The sequence below is a fragment of the Lagopus leucura genome, unplaced genomic scaffold, assembly GCF_019238085.1.
Source record: "Lagopus leucura isolate 7727_CA_CO unplaced genomic scaffold, USGS_WTPT01 Super-Scaffold_100015, whole genome shotgun sequence".
In the NCBI taxonomy this organism is placed as follows: domain Eukaryota; kingdom Metazoa; phylum Chordata; class Aves; order Galliformes; family Phasianidae; genus Lagopus; species Lagopus leucura.
The window spans coordinates 7572916-7594808 of NW_024962269.1; the positions used below are offsets into that span (position 1 = coordinate 7572916).

At 38.4% G+C, this 21893-nt stretch overlaps 1 protein-coding gene across 1 annotated transcript in view; it reads right to left on the reverse strand.

Annotated features, from left to right (window-relative positions):
- Positions 1-21893, reverse strand: part of FBN1 (fibrillin 1) — a 145796-nt gene that overhangs the window by 74142 nt on the left and 49761 nt on the right. The window contains exons 7-14 of the mRNA XM_042875783.1: positions 19091-19216; positions 15224-15349; positions 11226-11384; positions 7773-7940; positions 6342-6482; positions 5417-5536; positions 2390-2515; positions 361-483 (exon numbers count right to left, since the gene is read on the reverse strand). Coding sequence (XP_042731717.1) covers positions 361-483; positions 2390-2515; positions 5417-5536; positions 6342-6482; positions 7773-7940; positions 11226-11384; positions 15224-15349; positions 19091-19216 — 1089 coding nt within the window. The remainder of the gene's footprint in view (positions 1-360; positions 484-2389; positions 2516-5416; positions 5537-6341; positions 6483-7772; positions 7941-11225; positions 11385-15223; positions 15350-19090; positions 19217-21893) is intronic.

Consider the following 21893-nt stretch of genomic DNA (forward strand, 5'->3'; position numbering starts at 1 on the left):
TCAAATGACAAATAAAAAAATTGAGGTATAATGAAATCAAACTGCAGAAGACCTCATAGGCCAAAAAAAAAGAAAAAAAGAAAAAGGAAAAGGAAAAAAAAAAAAGAGTTTAACTAGATTGGATATAACAGCCCCTGATCAAAGAATACTTCCCACTGATCAGTTAAGGCTATTGCTTAACACTGTGGAGAAGACTGAGTGCTGTTTTGTGCAATAACAAATCATTCCAGCCAATTGAAAAATCTGATGAGAACTCTGCACAGTACTTCTTGTCCCCAAGGATCACTGTAACAAAATTAGGCAACTCTTGAAGCTACCATAGAATTCAGCTCTCATGAACCCTTTACTTATTGTGCTCACCTCTGCAATAGCGTCCATCAGATGCCAGCTGGAACCCCGGTTTACAAATACATTTAAAACTGCCATCTTCATTGATGCACATTCCATTCAGGCACATATTCCTTATGTTGCATTCGTCCATATCTGAAAGTGCATATAATAAACATAATCTTAGTGCTGTTTACATACAAGAACTTCTAATTATATCCAAAAGATAATTTCCTATGTGGTTGGTCAAAACCTTAAAAAGGTGAGAAGGTACACGACTGAACAGCGCCTACAATCTCAACATCAACAGAAGCCAGGTTAGAAGCAGAGGGCATTTGGAATGGCAATGAACACTTGTGTTAGGACTGAAAACTTCTGTAACCTCTGTTTGATGAGCATAAGACTTAGGATGTGGGAGACTCCCAACACTATTCAAGCATGCAGAAGCACTCTGCATTCTGTTGCATTTTCATCATTGCTTCCATTTAAAATAAAACATATTCCTCCCTGGACTCCGCATAATGGGTCACATAGGAAGGTACTTACTAATTATTGCTTCACATTGGCATTATTCACTCTCTGACCTAACGGCACAGCATGAAGAATTCAAATAGGAAAAGGTGGAGGTCTCAGACAGTGCTACTCTGAATCCTGCACAGCCAGTTAGTCATACACACACAAGAATTCTGTGCTTGATTTCAGTAAGCTATTACATCCTCTTTACTCTTTTACTCTTTATCCTGGCACAAATCAAATCCATTCTGGACATTACCTACAAGAAAACCAGCACTATTTACTAGTTTCATGTAAAGGATTATACGCAGTAACATTAAGGGATGGCACAGCCCCGTGGTCTTTACTGATTACTGTGTGCAGATGTGTTCCTAAGAACAAAACTCAACGCATTACAATGCCAGAGATGAAACTGTTTCATAAGTGGATGCAACAGACATTCTGGCAACATATGCAATGGAATTAAAAATGTTTTACCAGACTGCTGATGTCCTGGTTCTTATTACTATTAGCACATGGTATTTGGTGGGAAAGGAAGAAATCAGAATCAAGTTTTTTTTTCCAAATTATATTCATTTTCAAATGTATTTAGGCAATACAGTTCTGTAATTAGATACTTCAAAACTAACTTAAAGTGCTAAACTATATCTAAAAAAGAGTCAGGGAAAACAGTTTTAAAATGTCTGTCTCTACTAAGGATTAACAGAATCACTACTAGCACATAAAATCATTGGATCATAATGACATTACAATGTATTCAGAATCATGCTATTTTCCTTAATGCTGCAGCTGTCTTGGACAGAAATTACGCTTCTAGACATAGTGTGTTTTCTTTTTACTTACAGGCTGTCAGACAAAAATAATTTATGATTAAAAAAAAAAAATCGTGTATCTATCCCAACCAGGAATTTTGGCATTAAATCTTTGAGCTGAATCACTGAGATAATATTCTGCCAAAAATGTTTCTAAGAACAGTGCTTGAAATTCCTTTAATGTATGAATAGATCATTGGGAACCCTCCCAAGGACCTTGGGAAGCATGATAAAGAACATTCTTCTTTTTTCCCCCTCTTTGCTAAAGGTCCAGGAGGTAGGAACACATCAATTATGTTTACAAATTTTTCCTAAAATGGTTTGTATAGGTCAGACCAGATTGCATCTGCATGAAACACATTTCTAGTCACCCAGTTAGATCCCATACAGCATACTGTTAAACACACAGTAAAATCAGGCAGCATGTGACTTGTGCTCCGTTTTAAAATGTGCTCCATTTTAAAATGTACCACTCCCATCAAAGAAACTGCACTTTGCGATAGTGGTATGTGCTATTTCTCCTGCTGGACAGACATCCTGTTGAGGTTTGCCAAGCCAAGGCTCCAGAACTGGCTGCAAAAGACAGTTTACTTGCCCTCCCAGATACAGTGAAAGGTACTCAGAAATTCAATTCCTTGCTCCTTCCCTTCCCCCCCTACCAAAGGTCCTCTTATTTTTTATTGACACAAACAATCTCTTGCAATTACCGATACGGAGTCGCTCCAGAGAAGTCTTACCTTCACAGTTTTTCCCATCAGCTGCCACTTGAAAGCCAGCGTTGCACACACAGTGAAAACTGCCATCTGTATTTATGCATCGTCCATTATTGCAGATACGGCCATTCTGTAAGCATTCATCAATGTCTGAAAGCCAAACAGAAAGAAAAATAATGTTTGGATTTTTTTCTTTTTTATACTTGGGAGGAATTTTTCCCATTTCCCCATTCCCATGGTTTTTAACCCCACATGGAAACTATATTCGCCTAAGAAAGAAATTATTTTCATTTCCATAACCAAATGCGAAAGGTGGGGAAAATGTTCATCAGCTTGAAATTTCAAGTTGCTGTGAAAGAATTTCGGTGAACATTACCCTGCAGCTTGCTCAAACATGAATCAGATCTTTTTAACTTTTTTTTTTCTCCATTTTCATTCATCATGAAAATGTTTTTACTGAAATTTAACTTAACAATAGCTAACTACTGAAGGAAAGACAGGGGAAGCTTGTTTTTGTAAGGTAGGAAGAAAGATTGAGATTTTCCCACATCAGAAGATATTTCCCCTGCTTATTTTATATTTGAAACATCAGCTCCTCATTTCCCCCTCTCTGCAGGAGGTGCTTGGCAAGTGCTTTGGAGGACCTGAATAGTGATATCACACAAGGCTGGCAGCTCTCCCTCGCCTCCAAACGAGGGGAGAGGAGATGCTGAGACAGACTGTCTAGACATTTTTCAGATTGCTCAGTGTTCTCCATCAAGGCCTGGACCATCTCCCAGAGATTCCTGCACACAAGGGACTCCGTTCACAGAGATCTCAACCAGCCTATGCAAATGCATCTAATGTACAATCACATCATCTTCACAGATATTTGGGGGGGTGCCCTTCTCCAAGCCCTCTTGACAGCAGGACACTGCTGTGCTTGAGGAAGGAATAATGGATGAGGTATCCTCCAGCACGGTGCTTCTGATCTCTAGGCAGGTATTTGAGGGACTGATGCCACTCAAAATCCTGAACTTCAATTTGCAGCATTGTAGTTCTGGGAAGCTGCTAAGAAATCCATTAAAATAAGTGTTTTGCCAGCAAGGAAGCAGGCCAGCAGAGGCAAGAGCTGCTCAAGTGGCAGTGGCAGCTTGCATCTCTCGACATCCAGCAAAAGCATACAGGCTTGAAAAATGTTTTCTCAACTGATAAACAAGCATAACTGACCAGTAACACAGAAAGTGAGGCTTTTTCAGTGCTCTGTGCCTTTTCCTTACTTTCATGGCACTCAGCTGTCCCCGAGCTTGGCTTTAGTTACTCTGCCAGTTTTCTTCCTTGGGGTAGGCAGAAATGCTAAATCATCTCAACATTTTCCTGGCCCTTTACTTTTTTAGGGTTCATTAGGATCTTTGCCTTCCTGCATGGATAAAGATCTTACACTAAAAGAGGGCAGATTTAAGTCAAACTTGAGGAAGAAGTTCTTCACTATGAGGGTGGGGAGGCACTGGCATGGGCTGCCCAGAGCAAGGAGTAGATAAACAGCTGGTCATCAAGAAGATTTCATTTTTCAGAAGGGGATGTAAGGAGTACATTTGCTGTAAAAAGCATATCAGCAAAGACAACATTTGTGTATGCAAAGAAATAAAATAATATACAAAATAGTCGTGTAAAGTAATTTTACAGCAAATGTTGACTTTGGGAGGCTCCAATGCTATATGCATATTTTGCCAAATGCATCCCACTAGCCTTTTTCTTTTCCCTAAGCTAGTCCTAAAAATACCTTCAGAAAACAAAGATTCTGCACATCTTAGCACTTTCTGAACTGCCTGTCAAGCAAGCACAGTTCTCATAGATTGCAAAGGAACTGCTAAGTGACCACACTTTAATGCCATTAAGCTACTGGGCTTCTGACAAGCATGTGTTTGTGTAATGAATCAGTCAAATTAAAAGCGTGTGACAAAAATGACTCATAAGTAAATTCATCACCACTGAGACTCCACTTCAGCACTCCTTCACCACTAGCAAGCTGAGTTATGAAGATGCTTCTACAACTTGGCTGTTTGGCAGCAATTAGCAATACTCCCAGCAACATGCAGCAGCAGTGCTGGCTCTGCGCGTCACCCTGGATTGGAGTAAGCTTCTGTACCACAAATACATTTTGGATTCACAAAGGAAAAAACACACTAATGCAGCTAACTTTCTTTTGGCTCTTTAGGAACTGCTTCAGAAAGCAAAAACAAGCTAAGATTTCGAGCATTCAAATTTATCCTGCTTCATTTAGACACCACATTTTTTATGGAATATCAAAGTAGTCATTAATTCTCCTGCATGTTGTCTCTTATTATGGCTTAGTGATACAATGTTGCATCCACCTTTGCTGTTCAATTACTACCCCAGGACAGTTTTGGAGTCTTAGAACCCTTATCACTGAGGAGTGATGCCACTCCTGCAGGAAGGCAGGATGAAGACAATCAGCACTGTTACTGAGCCTGTTCTTCAAAAATACCAAAAACGGGGAGTCTACAGCTTCACTGTCTAGCCTTTTCCCATGCTCTGCTACTTTCTCATACTTTATCTATACTTTATCTAAGCTGTCATTGTTGTACTGTTCTTTGATTTCTTCCTCTTACAGTGGAGAGGAAGAATACATGGACACTGTGCTCTTTATCCACTGGAAGATTTTTTTTTCCTTCCACCTCTATTAGTCTCTCAATGATCTCTTAACAGCCTTTTCTCCAGCTCCAACTGGATTCTTAATCGTCCTTAGGATCCTCATGTATCAAAAGTAAAAATGATTAAACAGTTAAAAATAATAATGTCTTTCAGTTCATAGCCACAAATGATGCCAAGATACTTCCAGCACAGGACAAAATGTCTTTCTTCATAATCCTGCTCTTAGAAGGTCAGCTCTGGCAGATTAACCATTTCAAAACAGTACTTTTATTGCCTTATTTGATCATTAAAAAAAAAAAAAATCATACATAACAAATGTTAAATGTTGCTTAAAATGATTTTTCCCTTCTAGTATGAATACAATAAAACAGATTTGGCTCTAAAACAGTGATTTACCTCGGCACTCTGTTCTAGTTGGTGTGCTCTGATACCCTACTCGACACTGGCACATGTAGGATCCCTGGGTATTCACACAGTCTCCACTGATACATGGATTCTTCTCACATTCATCAACATCTGCAAAAAAACAGTATATTTTTATTAAGACATTGGCTGAAAGGCAGTCAGGTCTGCAGAGTTATTTTATTGTTTCATAGTTGTGAAATAGTGTACTGCAATCTAAAAGGAAAGGGGACACCAATGAATTCCTAGTAACAGGACATCACATTCTAAGCTAAATAGGAACTGGGAAACTCAGCAAGACACTGAGAGTACTCAACAAGACAAGATACTACAGTAAAGGCCTCTATCCCATACTTAGGCATTTCCAGCCCCAGAAGTTACAAAATTATTGATAGAAGCAAAATCTTCCATGTTTGAGACAGCTAATCCTTGCTGTTATTATCAGGCACTGTCTGAGTTCCAAAATCTAAGGCCTTCAGAGTCCAACAGGATACTCCAGATCAGATGAAAGAGGATTTGTTCCTTTTATTAAGTGTGATTTCATGACTGCTTTTTATTTTAATTTTTTTTTACAATAGTTCATTTGCACACTCAAAGAGCTGGTAGCTTTCTGAATCGGTTATCTTGAATCACTAAGGAACATGTCATAGTCACAGGTTAATTAGGAATTCTTATTTTTGTATAATTCTGTGACAAGTTACCAGATTTGTTAAATGCTGTCCTAAAGGCAAAGCTACTCTAGAAGTAAATTTGCAGTTGAAAATGGTTTTGACACCATTTTAAATATGAAGTCTATTTACTGTTGCTTGGGGTTTTCTTTTTGAGAATGTTCGTTTCCTATAAGAACTCAGAAATCATGTAGAAAATAAAAAGTTGGCTTAGAAATTTCCCCCATTATTTAAGGTAGAAAATCTCATACCAATACATTCCCCTCTAACGTCCAGTTGGAAGCCCTTGTTGCACTTGCAGCGGTAGCTCCCAGGAGTAGGAATACAATGCCCATTAAGGCAGAGATGCCGGAACAGCTGGCAATAGTCAGTGAAGTTCACCGGCAAGATCACTGAAACAACAGAGTTAGAAAAATATTTTAATAGCTCGTCATAATCATTTTTGGTAATCTGCAACTTGGACAGCATTTTCCATAAAAAGTCAACATTTACTTTTCCTCACAATGTGAATGACATACTACAACCAGCACTGAAAGAGAGAAAGTAGCACTACATCTCTAAGAGATCTGTCTGAAAACAGCTAGCAACCACTGCCTTTTTAACTGTGGTAAATCTGATGTGTTTTTTCCTTTCATCCTGCAAAAGAAAAAAAGGAAGAGGAATCTACTCACACCTAGGGGAAAAGTGGGTGAGTGGCACCCCAGATCAGCAGAGTTGGAATAATGGTTCAGTTATCTCTATTTCCACAGAAAGCCACTGAAAGAAGGCAGGAATAACACTGGAAGGTATGCCTATACGGTCTTTGGCAGGCAGATGTGAGCTGGCTCTATTCGTGCTCCCAGCTGACTAGAAGCTGTGCAGCTACGTCAGTGTAGTGTCAGGCCTGAGTTAGCATACTTTGCCTCTCAGGATTATTAGCTCAGCTTGGTGCTGACCCAAGGCTAAATAGCTTCAGCTGGTGCCAGTGCAAATGGAGTCTGCCTGCATCTGTACAGAGCATGGGTGAAACAAACCTGTGTTTATTTGCAAAAGACTACGTGGTTACACCAAATGTTTTCAGGTGGTACGTGCCTACAGCAGACTATATGTTCACTTAGTAAATTCCCTGAGAAAGGAACAGAACAAAGAATGCATCACTATGCTGCTCTGGCTTCCTCCTCGCTCTAGGGAAATCTTACCCAACCCTGTGTATCACCAGAACAGTTCCTTCTTCAAATTGGGTTCACTTCAGTACACACCAGACTAATATTTTTATCTGTACATCTCCTACTTGGCCAAGCAAGAGTGAAGAAAACAACTTGAAAGAAGCAGCTTTCTTATAGCCAAGCCCTTTAAAGTAAGTAACAGTCATAACTTAAGAGCACGTTCCACAATGTTGACATGCAGCAAAGCTCACAATAGCCTTAAACAAACATAACTGTTATAATATATACATCTCAGTACAGATAGTGAGGATGTAATGCCGTAATCCTATTTTAAGAAGAAAAACACTACCTATAAGGTATACTTGCCATAAAATACATGGTAACCAGGCTATGATTAGAAGGATATCCAGTTAAGTTCCAGATAAAGTAAACAGGAGATACCATGAGCTGAAGGGAATATACTGCACCTGACAAATGTAGTTTTAAACAGAAGCTAAATGCAAATGGTGCAGCAAAAGGTAAATGTTTCCTTCTTACCATGAGGTGGTGGAGCCCGAGACGGATAGACAATTTCTGGCTGCTGAGGGACTAGGGGAGGGTAAGGACCAGGAAGAAGGGGTGGAGGGATGACTTCAGGACGGCCTGGAGGAAGGTCAGGTCTTGCTGGCAGCAGAGCAGCTACTGCGCACAATTTGCGATACTCATCTGAAATGTGAAAACATGGATGCTGTGTTAGACTGCTGCAGCATATCCCATTTTATCCAACTCTCTGCCTTTTCACAGCATTTCAGATAAGCAATAACAAATTTTAAACAATCTGGAAACCCTGAGCCTATATCAGTTTTCTTCATAGCAATGAGCTTTGTTCTGTGAATCAAATCATTAATCCAAAGGAGGATATTAATACTGCTTGTCAGAAGAGTGTTAGAAAAAAAGATAACAAAACTGACATTCTGGATATGAAATTTAACAGTGAGGCTGCGATCTGGTCTTAATCTAATTTTAATCTGATTTTAATCATCAGATCTTTGATGAACTCGGTGAAAAGTTTACCTAAAGAAGGACTTTTGGACATGATCCCAAGTTAATTTAATACAAAGCTTGCCATAAAGTTAGAAAAATACTGAGCAGGGAAAAAAGCCCAGTTTCAACTGGATTTCTTAAAAGTTAGTCTCCTAAAACAAAGAAATATAAATATTAGCCAAGAGGCAAAACCAATTAGAGAATGAATGCACTAACACTATTTCACCGTCCAAAGAAAGTTTGCCAGTAAAAGCAGGAACCAAACAAGGTGCATTCTAAGGAGCACAGAGAAATGGAGTCCGATCCACAGAAAATTCCTCCTTCCCCTAATGGGAAAATGATCTGTTTTGCTGTAAACAACATCTATACTGAGTGTCATACATTCTTTTATTATCTCTATTAGTGGCATCTGTCCTACTAACCCACTTTCCCTCCTGCCCCCAACTCTTTTGTCCTCGGGAAGTGTGGTTTTGGAAAATTTGATCCGAAGAATGCACATAGAGTATCACAATTAAAGATCACATTTCCAGCTGACCTGATTCATGTCCGCAATTTGTGTGTACACAAATTACCACTTGTGCAGACAGTATCTTGGAACTTCTAAATTTTAAAGTTTATGGCATAAGAGGGGAAGGGAATTATGAAAACAAAAAGCTGAAGAGATGCATGAATTGCTGAAGCAATATAAAATGAGAACTGAAAAACAAGTTCAGTGTTGGGAGAACAAGGCTGAATATTTCAGCCTTCAACACTTTTATCAAACCTTTTTTTCCACCTGTAAAACATATTAGAAATTCATCTGGAATCACAGAGGCTTTTTCAACAAACATGGTAGCCCAAAATTCTGCCCTCCCTGATTATTATCACGTTTATTTTAATGCTCTTAGGTAATCAGTTTATTTGTCTATTCATTTCCCTCTAGTGTTCCTTAGGGTGATTTTAATCTTTAAATCATTTCAAAGAAGTATTTATTGTATTTTATTTGTTTTGTTCTAGCATTCTATTTTGCTGATTCATAACTAAGCTGCATCTGTTCTCTGTCAGTGGTCTATCTGTGATAAAATAGACAGATATTCAGAAGAAACAGAATCTGCATAACTGCATACACAAACTGCACTATGCAAATGTTTGCTAATGATGGTTTTAAGAGTTGATTCTCTAATCATCCATTCTCTACAACCCACTGATCAGTCTCTGTGAAAGAAACAATACTGTATTTCTTTTCTACTCTGGACTGGTAATGCCCAATTATCTGAAGGCAATTCACCAGGAGCAGAGGCCTTCCACACAAAAAGAAGTCATGGCCTTGGGGCTGCCCATTTACTGAATGGAATTAGCACACATGAAGGAGCTGTTTAGGTGAGAATTGAACAGATGCATTAGTGGATGCCTGAGACGCCACTTTTAAAGCATTTACAGCATCAGTGGTGAACACTGCCATTCCACATAAACAATTATTGTCATGTTATGCAAAAAAATACAGTGCAAGCTCTTTTTACTGCAACTTTAATCTCCATGTATAATTTCCAGCCATAAACAACCTATTTTATAGTACCATCTGATCTGCTGCTCACACTGAAAATGCAACCCCCCTTGGTTATGCTATGCAGCTAGTGCTCCACTTCATGTTGCTATGTACTCCTATTTCAGAACTAGAGACTTTGGGACACTGATACACTTCACAGGCAGCTCAAAATTCCTCGTCTCGCTTTCTCAGGATATACTGAGGAATAAGTGAACACGATTAAATAATGACAGCAATAACTTGCACATATTTAAGTCATTTCAAATAATTTGAGAATATATTTGAAACAAGCAAGTTTGGTCTCTATCTATATCACAATCCAAGTCAGGACAAAAATGTGGAATATAACCATGGGGACACCCCGTATGGATTTTTGCATCAACAAGTCCTGGATGCTAACTCTTCCTCATTCATCTCTCAGTCAGCACCGTGAGCTGAATTACTTCACTTTTCCACCCAGCTTATTCAGCAGTCAGATATCAATAATTAGAAAGTACGTAAAGAAAACAGGGATTGTCTCAATCTGTTAAGATTGAGGAGCTGTCTCCTTCCCGTTTCAGATGAGTATCAGTAGATTACACTATTTTCTTAGCATCATTTGTCAATATTGGACATTTGACATATTTAAAAACTATTAGTAAAATAGTGTCAGAACCAGGAAAAGACCTTCCAGAGTTCTGATCTTGGATCACTCTTCAGTATTATATTTCCACTCAAAGAATTAAAACCAAGAATTACAAACACTCCCATTGTGACCTCTGACAACTCAGAGCTATACTGCAGTACTGTCATGACCTCAGTTCCTCCCTAAACCTTGCACCTCTCATGAGTTTGCCCTAGCAATCCTTAAGCTTCTTGTGTTCTTTCTTTCCAAGGCAGTCCTAAACAAATTCAAAACCATATTTCCTCCAATCCCTCACACTTGGTTTTACAATATTCTCTAAATTCTAATCTCATATTATCTGGGGATCCTGATACACAGCAAGGCAATAAAGTACAGCACTTTTTGGTAGCAGACAGAAATTATGGTCTTTGTCAAATTCTGGTACAGCATCTCAGAAAGCTAGGTATAAGGGAAAGGAAACCCCAGTTGTCCAATGAGAACAAAATTACAGAGGGTTCTATTAGAAGGCTCTGGAGAAAGTAACTTGGGCCTAAAGAGGGTGTTGAAAACAAAGACCAAATCAGGCTACAAATCATCAGTAAGCAACAGGTCAAGTCCTTTGACTATGTTTGCTTGCCATAGCCTGTTGGGGGGTCCTGAGCCACCTGCCATAAGAGACTCTTGTTTGAGCAGTGGGATTAGACTAAACGATTTCCCAAGGTGCCTTCCAGCCTCAATTATTCTGTACAGTGCTGTAATGAAAACATTACTGATAAAAGAAAATGACTGCCTAATTCAGTGCTTGATCACAGCCATAAAAATACAGGTGGATTCATACCAGTGGATCTGATTGGGCACATTTCAGGGGCGCTGGCTGCAGTAGAAGACCAGCATCGGCCGCTGTCACAGCAACACTGCATTTTGGACAAAGGCTGTGGGAGCTGATTGCCACAGCGCCCATTGGTCAGAGTAGAGAAGCAGTATCCAGGACGCACATCTACCAAAAGAGAGAGACATGGATATGTAACCATCAATCCAAAGAGGAATATGACTTTAACAGAAAGGAAAAGCCCTCCTTCACTTGGTTGATTACACAATCTATCAGGCAGCACTTGCAACATCACAAAAAAACTGAAAGCAAAAGGCACAAAACCAGAAAAACATTGATAAAATTTTGGCTACTTGGAGTTCAATGCAGGTGAAACGCTTTCTGTGTGAACGCCAAAGTGAAACATGAGATGTCAATGAATCAGAGAAGGAAAAAAGAATGGATATGCCTCAGTGTCTCCAGAGAAAAATTCCAGTGTAATCTCTATTAAAGATAGTATCAGATCACTGCTGTTTATGCTTTGATTTGAAAGACACAGATATACAGCAATAAACTCAGTGTTGCAGCTCTCAAAGCAATAATTCACTTTTCATTAGTCATGGCTTTCCCAGCTGAAGTATGTCATGATTTGACAAGATATAGGCTTGCAGGCAAGAAAGAGCAGCAGCTTTAACTAGTGCCATCACATTGTTTATGGAGATGTGCTGGCTTCCTGTCTGAAAAGGGTGAGCACGTGCTGTACAAAGAACATCTCGTACCCAGACTTCATACAGTTAGTTCTAACAACATTGTACTGAAGATCCCCTACCTTAGAGAAGGGAGAGAAAATGTGGATGGAAGCAAAAAATAAAATAGAAATAAAATAATCCTGTGATAAATACACAGCTCTGAGCAATTGTTTAACAGTAGGTCACATCATGTCAAATTCAGTAAAAGCTGAAGTGTGACTTGATGCTGCATGATAAACCGAATCAACTTTGTTCCTAAAATACATGAGCATTTGCTGTCAAAGTGTACTGGAAAAAGTTGCAGATATCACCCTACAATGGCAGACACCCTTTACTAACAAAACAGCATCTCAGTTATACAGGGCACGGTATATTTATCTGCCCTTCTCTCTGCTTTCCAGAATTTACTAGATCATCTAGTGGATATATATGCATAAAAGAGAGAAGTTTCTTACTATTCTGAGGAAATTTTATATATAGTGATACACTGGGAGAATCTGTGATGGTTCTGCATTAGTGGAGCCCTGAACACAGATGTTATTGGCAGCAGAGCTAAAAAAAAAAGTCAGTTGGCCTTTGTTTCTAAATTTTAGTTACTTCAACCTTATTATCATATACTGGAAATCTAAAATAGAAAAAAAAACCTATTCAGTTCTGTAACTGGCCTTCTTGTACCCAACTAAACTGCTGAACACGTGCACTCTTTAATTTACCATTTTAAAACCAAAGAAAGTGCTGACACAAACAGTTTCTCACTGCATCTGTTGTTATTTTTCTCTTCATACAGAGTAGAGGTGTATTCAAATGCTTGGTGTGATGTTGGGGTGCACTGTAAGGAATGGAGTACCTAAACAACACTATCATCATCTCCTGTAATCTGTCCTTCTCAGTTTTGGCCCGTATGAACTTTTGAAACAATTGAAAGCAGTAATGGGCAGAAAAAAAGTATCAGACAGGTTCTTTGCATCTGCAAAACGTGTCATTAAAAAAAATAAACAAAGAACAAATATCTTTTTCTACCTACAGGTGTAAAAGCTTATCCCAAAACCAGATCATTTTCAGAAAATATGGTAAACTTGAGAGGAAAAATGGCAAATCTTTTCATATTCCTAATTATTGATTTTCTTATTTAGTTCTTTTTTTGTTTTTCTTATTTAATTTTCAGTTGCAAAAGTGAAAAGAGACAAAAAAGGTCAAGACCAGCTGAAAACAACTTTTCTTGTGTTTCAGAAACATAAAATCATTTTCAGCTTTTACAATTTTTATATTTTTCAGTAAAAAAAAATACAATTAAAAAACGCCATGCATATAAGCTTTCAAGAAAAATAAGCTTCTTTTTTTCCTCTTTAAATACATTCATCTAAAAGTAAGACTGAGATCTATATGATTTCTTCATAGCGTTCTCCATGCATTTGGTCAAGATGTCCTACTTCTGTTCCTGCTCTCCAGCTCCAGGAGATACCATCTTTCCTTTGTTTACTCTAATCTCTTAAGGTTTATAATAATGGAACTCCCAGTTCCCCCTTTGGATATTTGTCTCCATTCGAGTCCCATAAGGGAAATATTTCTCAGAAGCACTTCCTTCTCTGTAACAGAACAGACACGCTCAGCTCATGCTTTTCACTTAAGATAGACATGTTGTAATTGAAACAAGAGTACACATTTTGCCCAGCTCTAATACAGATTCAAGTTCTATCCCTGTTAATATGGCAAGTATGTGATATGCCTTTTAGACATTACTCCAAAATATCTGTAGATAATTAATAGTGCTTTCCATTTAGCACGTTTTGCCTAGGACACAAAGCCAAAATTTTAATGATGGCTCACAGTCTGGCATATTACTTAACAAAGCCTGTAATCATTTAAATCCCCAATTCTTCAGTTAAACTATTTCAGATTGCAAATGCAGTGGGTAAAAAGACTGGAAAAGTGCAGGAATGGGGTGAATACTGGGCAGTTCTGACTGAGATGTAAGTATAAAAAGTAAAAAGAAAATAGCAATTGAGCTTCTCCATAGAATTTTTTTGCTTCAAAAAGCTGCATAAATATCCTTTGTAAATATTAACTACAAGCAGAAATCAGTGATCCACAGCCATTTGAGAGCTGTTCATCTGGGGCAATACAAGCAATGCTCCATCAGCATTTTAAGTGAGCAGTACATATCTAATCTACCAAAATGCTTTCCTTGATAATGGAAGAAATACAGTTCACTTCTCTCATCCTGTAGAAACAGAACGGCAATAGAATATATTTGAATAGAATGTTTCAAAATTAATCCAAATTATTTCCAGAACTCTGAAGAGAATTATTATCACTTGGTACTTTCCTCTGTGAAGTCATTTCTGTTCAACTCTTTCCCAAACGATTTTCTACCACAGGTACTAAATACAGCAAGCTCTCTTGAACTCTGGCGCTGTCTCTGGGCATGAGCCTTTAAAGTTTACAAGCTAAAACCAAGGAAATACATCCTTCATTTGATTCCTAAATAATGACAATGACTGCTCAGAATTCAGCACTGGCAGTCAAAAAAAGTAATTACTGCATTAAATTGAGAGAAAGGAAAAAAATAAAAGTAACAAGATACTCGACCTGCTGCAGAGCATGCTATGTGATTCCCAGAAGTAACGTGAAAGTGCACTAGCACGGCTCTTTCATGGCTTTGGCACTGCAGAGGCAATCATTCAATTCATACAGTCCTTTGATAACTAGTGTAATGTTTGAAACACTGGTTCTGCTGTACCACAGTGAAAGCCAGAAAGAACAGCACTGCAACATCATCACTGTTATGAAAACAGATCCAAGTGCCCCACACCCAGTTTATCATGCTGTTTCTTTCAGTGACAAATATCTGCACTTTAGAATGAGAAAAAAATAAATTAAAAGGCAGTTTGGAGTGAACTATCTTCTTTCTGAAGTGTATTTGCTTTTCTAAATGGCTACTGAATTTAACATAGACTAAACTAAAGACAAACACTACAGCATGAATATCAAGTAGATCTGTTAATTAAGTTCTGCCTACTTTAACACAATAAATATGGCATGACAGAAAAATTCTAAAATGAATTATGAAAAGAAGGTTACAACAAAGAGTGAAAGAGGAAACATACTGCAAATGGAAAAATTATTTCAGAATGCAGATATAGACACATGATGGACTTCTATACAAAAGGATTTAAAGATGACAAGTTGAAATATGTTTCTTATACACCATTACCCATTTCTGATATTCATGAATGCTCGTGACATCTTCTGACTTACCATTTACAATATACTACTCACCTATGCATTTTAAGCCATCAGGAGCTGTATAAAACCCTGGAGGACACTTGCAGAAGTAACTACTGACTGTGTTTGAGCACTCTCCTCCATCACAGATTCCAGGAATGGTGCTGCATTCATCAATATCTTCAAGAAAAAAAAAAAGAGAAGCAGGGTCATATTATTTATATTGGGCAGATAGGTGCTTTATAATTATTAGTAATGACCCAACTTTCTGGTGTGAGATCCTTACTAATTCACATACTAAGAACATGGTCAGAACCACTTTTGAACCAGGATCAGAATCTTTCATTACATATCTTAAACACAAGCAAAATGAAATCTAAGAAAATATGTGTAAATTGCAAGAAGAAAGAACGTTTGTTTTACTGCTTGATAATGATGGATGAAAATCTGTAACTGTAGAAAGTAAAAGCAAGCAAACCATTACCTCTTCAAACCAAATTCTGCACATTAAGAAAATTTACACAGAGCCTGTAACAACCGTAGTGATCAGAAGTATAACTGTTATGGTATCTTCAGCAGTACTGCATCTCCTGGCACCAGATAGCCAATGGTTCAATGCTGACTCGAAGGGAAGCACAGCACCTTCTGAACTGTCTATCCATCTTACTGCACTTGGTTTTTCTTGGAAATCCCCAATAAAGCACTGACCAGCTATGCAATTTAACAGGATTATAGCTCAAAGTAGGATGATTGCAAGCAACAAAAATTACCTTTTCTGTTTTTCACTTGTTTCTTTGGCAACAAAAAGGCTCTCCACTAGGTCAATGCTCTGAAGTTCCAACAAATTTCTGGACTAGAAACTAGTCTAGAAACTGAAATATCCACCATAGAATGCACGGCAGAATTCATACCCAGAATTCTACCCAGATTTTGTTAAAAATTTTAAAATAAAACTCCAGGCCATGATCATGTCCATCACTAACAGATTCTGACCCATGCACTAAATATCTGGTCATAGCTGCATACATGGACGGAAGGAAAGTAAAGGACTTTTTCCACAGTTTGCAGTTCGAGTCGCATAAAGTCCTGCAAGAAACAAGCTATGCTAGCCCTAATTGCTCCTTTATTACCAGCAGTAGCCTGCCTGTGATGTGTACTTTTCCCCTGGTTTCCAGTGACTGTCTTAACAATGCAGCTGTATCTACTTAGCAGTGCTCTCATCTTCTAGGAAGCTGGAGTCCAGCTGAGCTTAAAAACAGCTCACTTTTTTCCATGGTAAAAAGGTAGGCTACTTCTAGAGTGATCAATGACCACTGCCTGTCACAGCCATCTATGATCAGTGAGTATCTCTACTGATAGAGACAAGCCAGAAATAATAGCTTCACAGGATTCTATCCAACCTCATCTCCAGAGATCTACAAACAGATAGACACATGGCTATAATAATGATTTCACCAACCACAAAAATTTTTGAGATGAAATAGTGCAACACCACCCAGTGCACCAAGGCAAGGAATGAATAATACTGTAGTCATTAAAAACGATTGTAGGAATTTAAATGTAACGCCTAAACTGGAATTTGGCCCCAACAGATGGGGGAACACCCGAAGTCCCACAGGCCCATTAATGAGCTTTTAAGCAAGTAGAGAGGATCTCTGTTCTACTTCTCCTGTGAGGGCTGTAATATAAAAGTTACCTATTCTTCTTTCCCTAGGTGAAGATTTGGAAGCTCTACTACCTTTGTGGCCCCTCACCTTTGCAGAAAAGCAGAGGGACTGAAATGGCACACGGACAGCCAAACTTCACAGCCCATCCTAAGCTGTGCCGGGCTCTGGGCCCCCTGAGCACACATTCCTCCCCAGCATCTCGCTAGCTGTCGTGATGTGGGTCGCATTCCTCACTTGGGTGTGCAAGAGGGGTGTGACTTTTTGTTCAGTGCTACTTTAAGGGTGTTGCCAGAGCCCTGAGTCTGAGTGCCGTGGGAGCACTGCTAAGAGACTTCTGGCTTCTGCCCCAGGAATATACTCTGCAGGAGTCCCGAAAGTCTCAGTGACAAAAAATGTGGAAATTGAATTTTGGTCTGAATAGAGCCCTTAATTAACAGAGAAAAATGCAGTTGTAAATGGATCATATTCAAGCATCTTCTGACTCAAATTCACCAATGTTTATCTTAAACTCAGTTTTGCCACTGTTTATATAGTCTGACCTTTTTAAAAGCAAAATCACCACTCTTTATTTTAGGGTTGAGCCTAACCCAAACAGTATTTCACTGTTTATATTAGTGTTGACATTCATGTAAGCAATATTGTCGTTATTAAGCATGCAAGTTTTATAAAGGCAGGTATACTCGATGTACTCACAAATATGAATGTCATTCTGTGAAAAATTGTCCCACCAATCACCACAAAAAAAATATATTTACCTCAGCTTTAATGCAACTGGAAGAGGAATGCTGATATGAAGCAGTGAAATAATGCAACACCTAAAATCCAATTTTCCACTAGCTGTGCTAATAAAGAGAACTTCATTCAACACATCTCTTTTTCCCATCTTCTTCTATTTCTCTCTGTATCTGATGATTTTTATCATGATCCTACTTGAACTGGGACACAAAATAAAATGGAACTGCTAGTTCAGCAGATAGCTCCTAGTTCTAGTTCTTGGGCTCAGTCAACTATTACTTAACTGTTACCAACTGCAAGCTCTGAAGGTACTCTTCTACATGATTTAGCAATCAAAACTATTGTAGCAATGTTTATACAATGTAGCATATGCAAGCCTACAGTTCTCAGTTTTCCAAGTATTAACACTTAACAAGGCACGTGTTCAGTTCTTTTTTGTTCACCATGTTCTTGGTACTTCATCTGCAGAAGGAAACATTTGCAATGTTGTTCTACCCTGGAGTTGGCCTTATTTCTGCCAAAACCACTGTCAGTCAGTAAGAAAGCCATGCTATCAACAAACTCTCCTGAAACTGCTTTCCTTAATCTGTAATTAAACTATAATGTTTTCCTTGAAATAGGGTATTTTTCTTTTGAAAGACTGTCATAATTCTTCCAAACTGACTAAAATTTCTTTTAGTACTTTCTTAAAAACACTTGATGCAAGAAAAGGTGGTGGATGCACACCTTCAACTCCTGGTGGTGGCGGTTCATCATTTCTGCTATCTGAAGGGTTTAATCTGCAAGGTGCTAAATGCTTGTAAAGCAATGGAAAATGGGGAGAGTTAACCAACTAGTGATTACTCAGATTTTACCCTTCAAGTTTAAGATTGCAGTAAGTATGCCTGATTATTATATTATAGGGAAGAAAAAGTTGTAACAAATCACACTTAAAAATTTCCGAGAGTCTATAATCATGCAGCCAAAATTTTCACAATAATATCTAGTATGCACTCCTCTTCCAAATGATGACTAGCAATAAGGAAAGATAACATGTTTGTCCTTCTTAAACATCTGCAACCATAAGGATAAGTCTAGAGTTTAGTCCTGCAGTCAACACTCAGCAGTATCCAGCTCTCATTAATATCAAATGCAATTTAACTGAGTATGTGGGGATGCATTGAATCTTTCAGTCACATACACTTCTTGGTTAAAAGATAGACAGACAAGTGCCTCAAATGTTTCTTAAGAAACATTTCAGTGAAAAACTTTTTTTAGTTTTAATGTTTAATTTGTTTCAGATGTACCTTTAAGTCTGCAAAATTTACACGAATAAAAGGTTGGGAAAAGTTGCAGGGCTAATATTTAAGACTCTGGTTTAGAAGGAGAAAGGACAATTACCCATGTTTGTTGTGAAGAATGCATTTACATATTAAGGAAAAACAGTCTGGAAAGTTTGTTACAAACTTGTAAACAAAGTTGGCCCCGAAAAGAAGGCTTCTCTCTCCTTCTTTCAAAAGAAAGTTCTGAAAGTTCTTACCATCACATTTTTGTGTCACTTCATTAAACTTGTGTCCAGCTGGGCATTTGCACTCAAAAGATCCAACAGTATTAATGCAATTTCCCCCTTGACAGATCCCAGGGATAGCTTGGCATTCATCCACATCTATCATATAAAAAAGGAAAAAAAAACACCCACTTTTAATTCATTTCTCAAGAACAGTCATAATAATTTGTCTACATATAAATTAAAGTAAATATGCCTAAATCCATTATTCACCCATCATAATATTATGATACTTGCTTGTGAAGACAGACACTAATTTTGTAATTACTCTGTGCAAAGTATGATTAAGTGCAGTACTCTAAATATTTTCTGCAAGAAATCACATGGTTATTATTGTTACAGACATTAAACATCTAACTGTTCTTGCTTTGCTTTTGCAAAACATCTGGGGAATGGTGATGCAGAGAAGACAGCCTCCTAAACCCAGGTTCCTTTAAAGAATCTGAAGCTGGGCATTCAAAATCACTTGCCACTTTGAAAATCTTGGCAGCTCCATACAGCATGTAGCCAAGTGCTGAGATTCAGGAGCCCCAGATGAGTGAAGGAACAGTGTGTAACGTGCATGAAGAGTGCCTCATACAGGGAACTTCACAGTCGTTATTGATGGAAATGATTAACTCTTCACTCCAGTAAGATCAGCATCATGACTTTAAGCTGTGGTTAGGATTTGACTCAAAGAGTTTCACAGCCATAATTAATAATATCAAGAGGCATTATTGATGATTTATTTAGACATTCATAACTGTTGGTTTTTTTCTTTCTAATTTTTCCCTTTATTTCTCTCTCTTTGCTTTTAATTTTCACTTAAGATAATGAAATGACAAAGATGATATCACAGGGTAGGTAGGAAGCACAAGAAAAACATTTTCAAGTTTCTGGCCTGACAGCTATTTTAGCACAACAACATATGTGTCATCACTAAGCTGTGAAAGTGTTGCTATGGCTTAGTAATAGCCACAAAAAAAAAGACTAAAGGAGGAGGAGTGACACTGCAGTAGGAGACAGCAGAGGTCTGGCTCACACTCCCCTGAGGGCAGCCTTGTGCCTGCTGCTCCTTAATCTTTTGGGAGCAAACAGAGCACTCACCACTCTCCAACCCAAATGGCTGTGCTTTCCATATTTCCCCAGGGGTTACTAGCCACTGCTGGCAAAATCCCATTTATTGAATTCTTGGGCTTCACGCTAGGGTTAGTTTCTACACAGGAGAGATGCTGAAGGAGGTGATGCCTTTAAACCTCCCTGTATAATTCGCAGAGAGACAGCTGTAATGTGTCTTCCAGCCTGAAAAGCAAAGTATTATGTCTGTACAAAAGGCCAAGAAGCAATTTCCCTGGGAGCCACAAGTAGGAAGTTTCAGAAACGCCAAGGGGCATATCTGTACCACATTGCAGAGCATTATGTAAAGATCCCTGGGCTGTCTGAACCAGGTCGGGAAGCACAGCAGAGTCAGAGCACCGCCATGCCTGCATTACCCACTGTGCTGGGAAGCACAGACAGTCAGCACAGCTTTGGCACCCACTGACAGAAACACTGCTGCAGGGACTCAAGCTGAAGCAGTATGGGGCTCTTTAATAACAGCAGTCAGGCCAGACTTCATGGCACTGTATTGAATTTAAATGAAAAAAGTAGAACTCATGCTCCTGAGTCATGATGTCTGTTTCAAGGTCCCACCTTTTGGCTTTCGCTTTTGTAGTGTGTATCTTTAAGAAATCTCAGCTGTAATATTAATTTAACTTTCAGCCAGCCAGACAAAGTCAGGCTTTGGGCAGTGATGCTCTATTTACTTTTTATAACAAACTTGTCCTCCCCTCCATTTTATTTCTTCTGATTTCTCCACGCAATAATAATGGTTTCTTTTCTACGCAGAGATTTTATTTAACCTGTTTTTCTTCAGTTAGATTGAATATGGATGTGAAAGTCTGAAATGTCTTCAGTCTGAATGGATGTTATCTGATTTCAAAAGGACTGGATTTAGCACAATTGCATGAAAAATAAAGCTAATATGTGGCTCTATAGCAGATCTGTTGAAATTATGAACACATTACAAGAGAAGAGAAAAGTGGAAAGTACAGGTCAAACATACAGTGCCAAAATTGTGTTGGCACTGCAAATGAATTAGCATAAATGCATCTGAATGCGAAGAAATGCGTAGCAAGCAGGGGTAGCCTTATTGTGAACTGCACAAAACCAGAGGAGAGGTCACTGCAACTTTTCCATGGCACAAATAAGAGGGATATAAGTAGGTGTGGCATGAGGTCAGGGGTGTGGTCACCTATTTATGCACATAAGATCCCAAAACATCAATTTACAGATTTTGACACAATTTAGTTCTGGCCTTTAGTGAGAGAGGGAACAGAATGGCCGAGGTCAACACATGTGCAAGTTACGTGCATACGCAAACATGCCCATCTTGAAGTCCATCATGCCTATCTGCAGGCATCAAACAGGACATGGCCTGTGACAGATATCTACATTTTTTAATACAATGGAATGCCTTGAAGTCCTTTCACTGGAATTTCATGATTAAATCAAATTATTAGTAGATTTGTAATCTTTATCTCCTCTGTTTTAAAAAAAAAATACTGCAACTTACTAGAAAATGTTATACAGATCGAAATAAACTAGTCCCAAAGATACGGTCCTGGGAATTTATAATCCACATCAGTTTAATACATAGCTGCCCCTGTTAACTTTCTCCTGTTTCCTGCCAGACATCCAGACAATAAAAGAATTTATACAGCTGGAAGTATTAGAATAAAAGCCAAAAGCAGTGTAA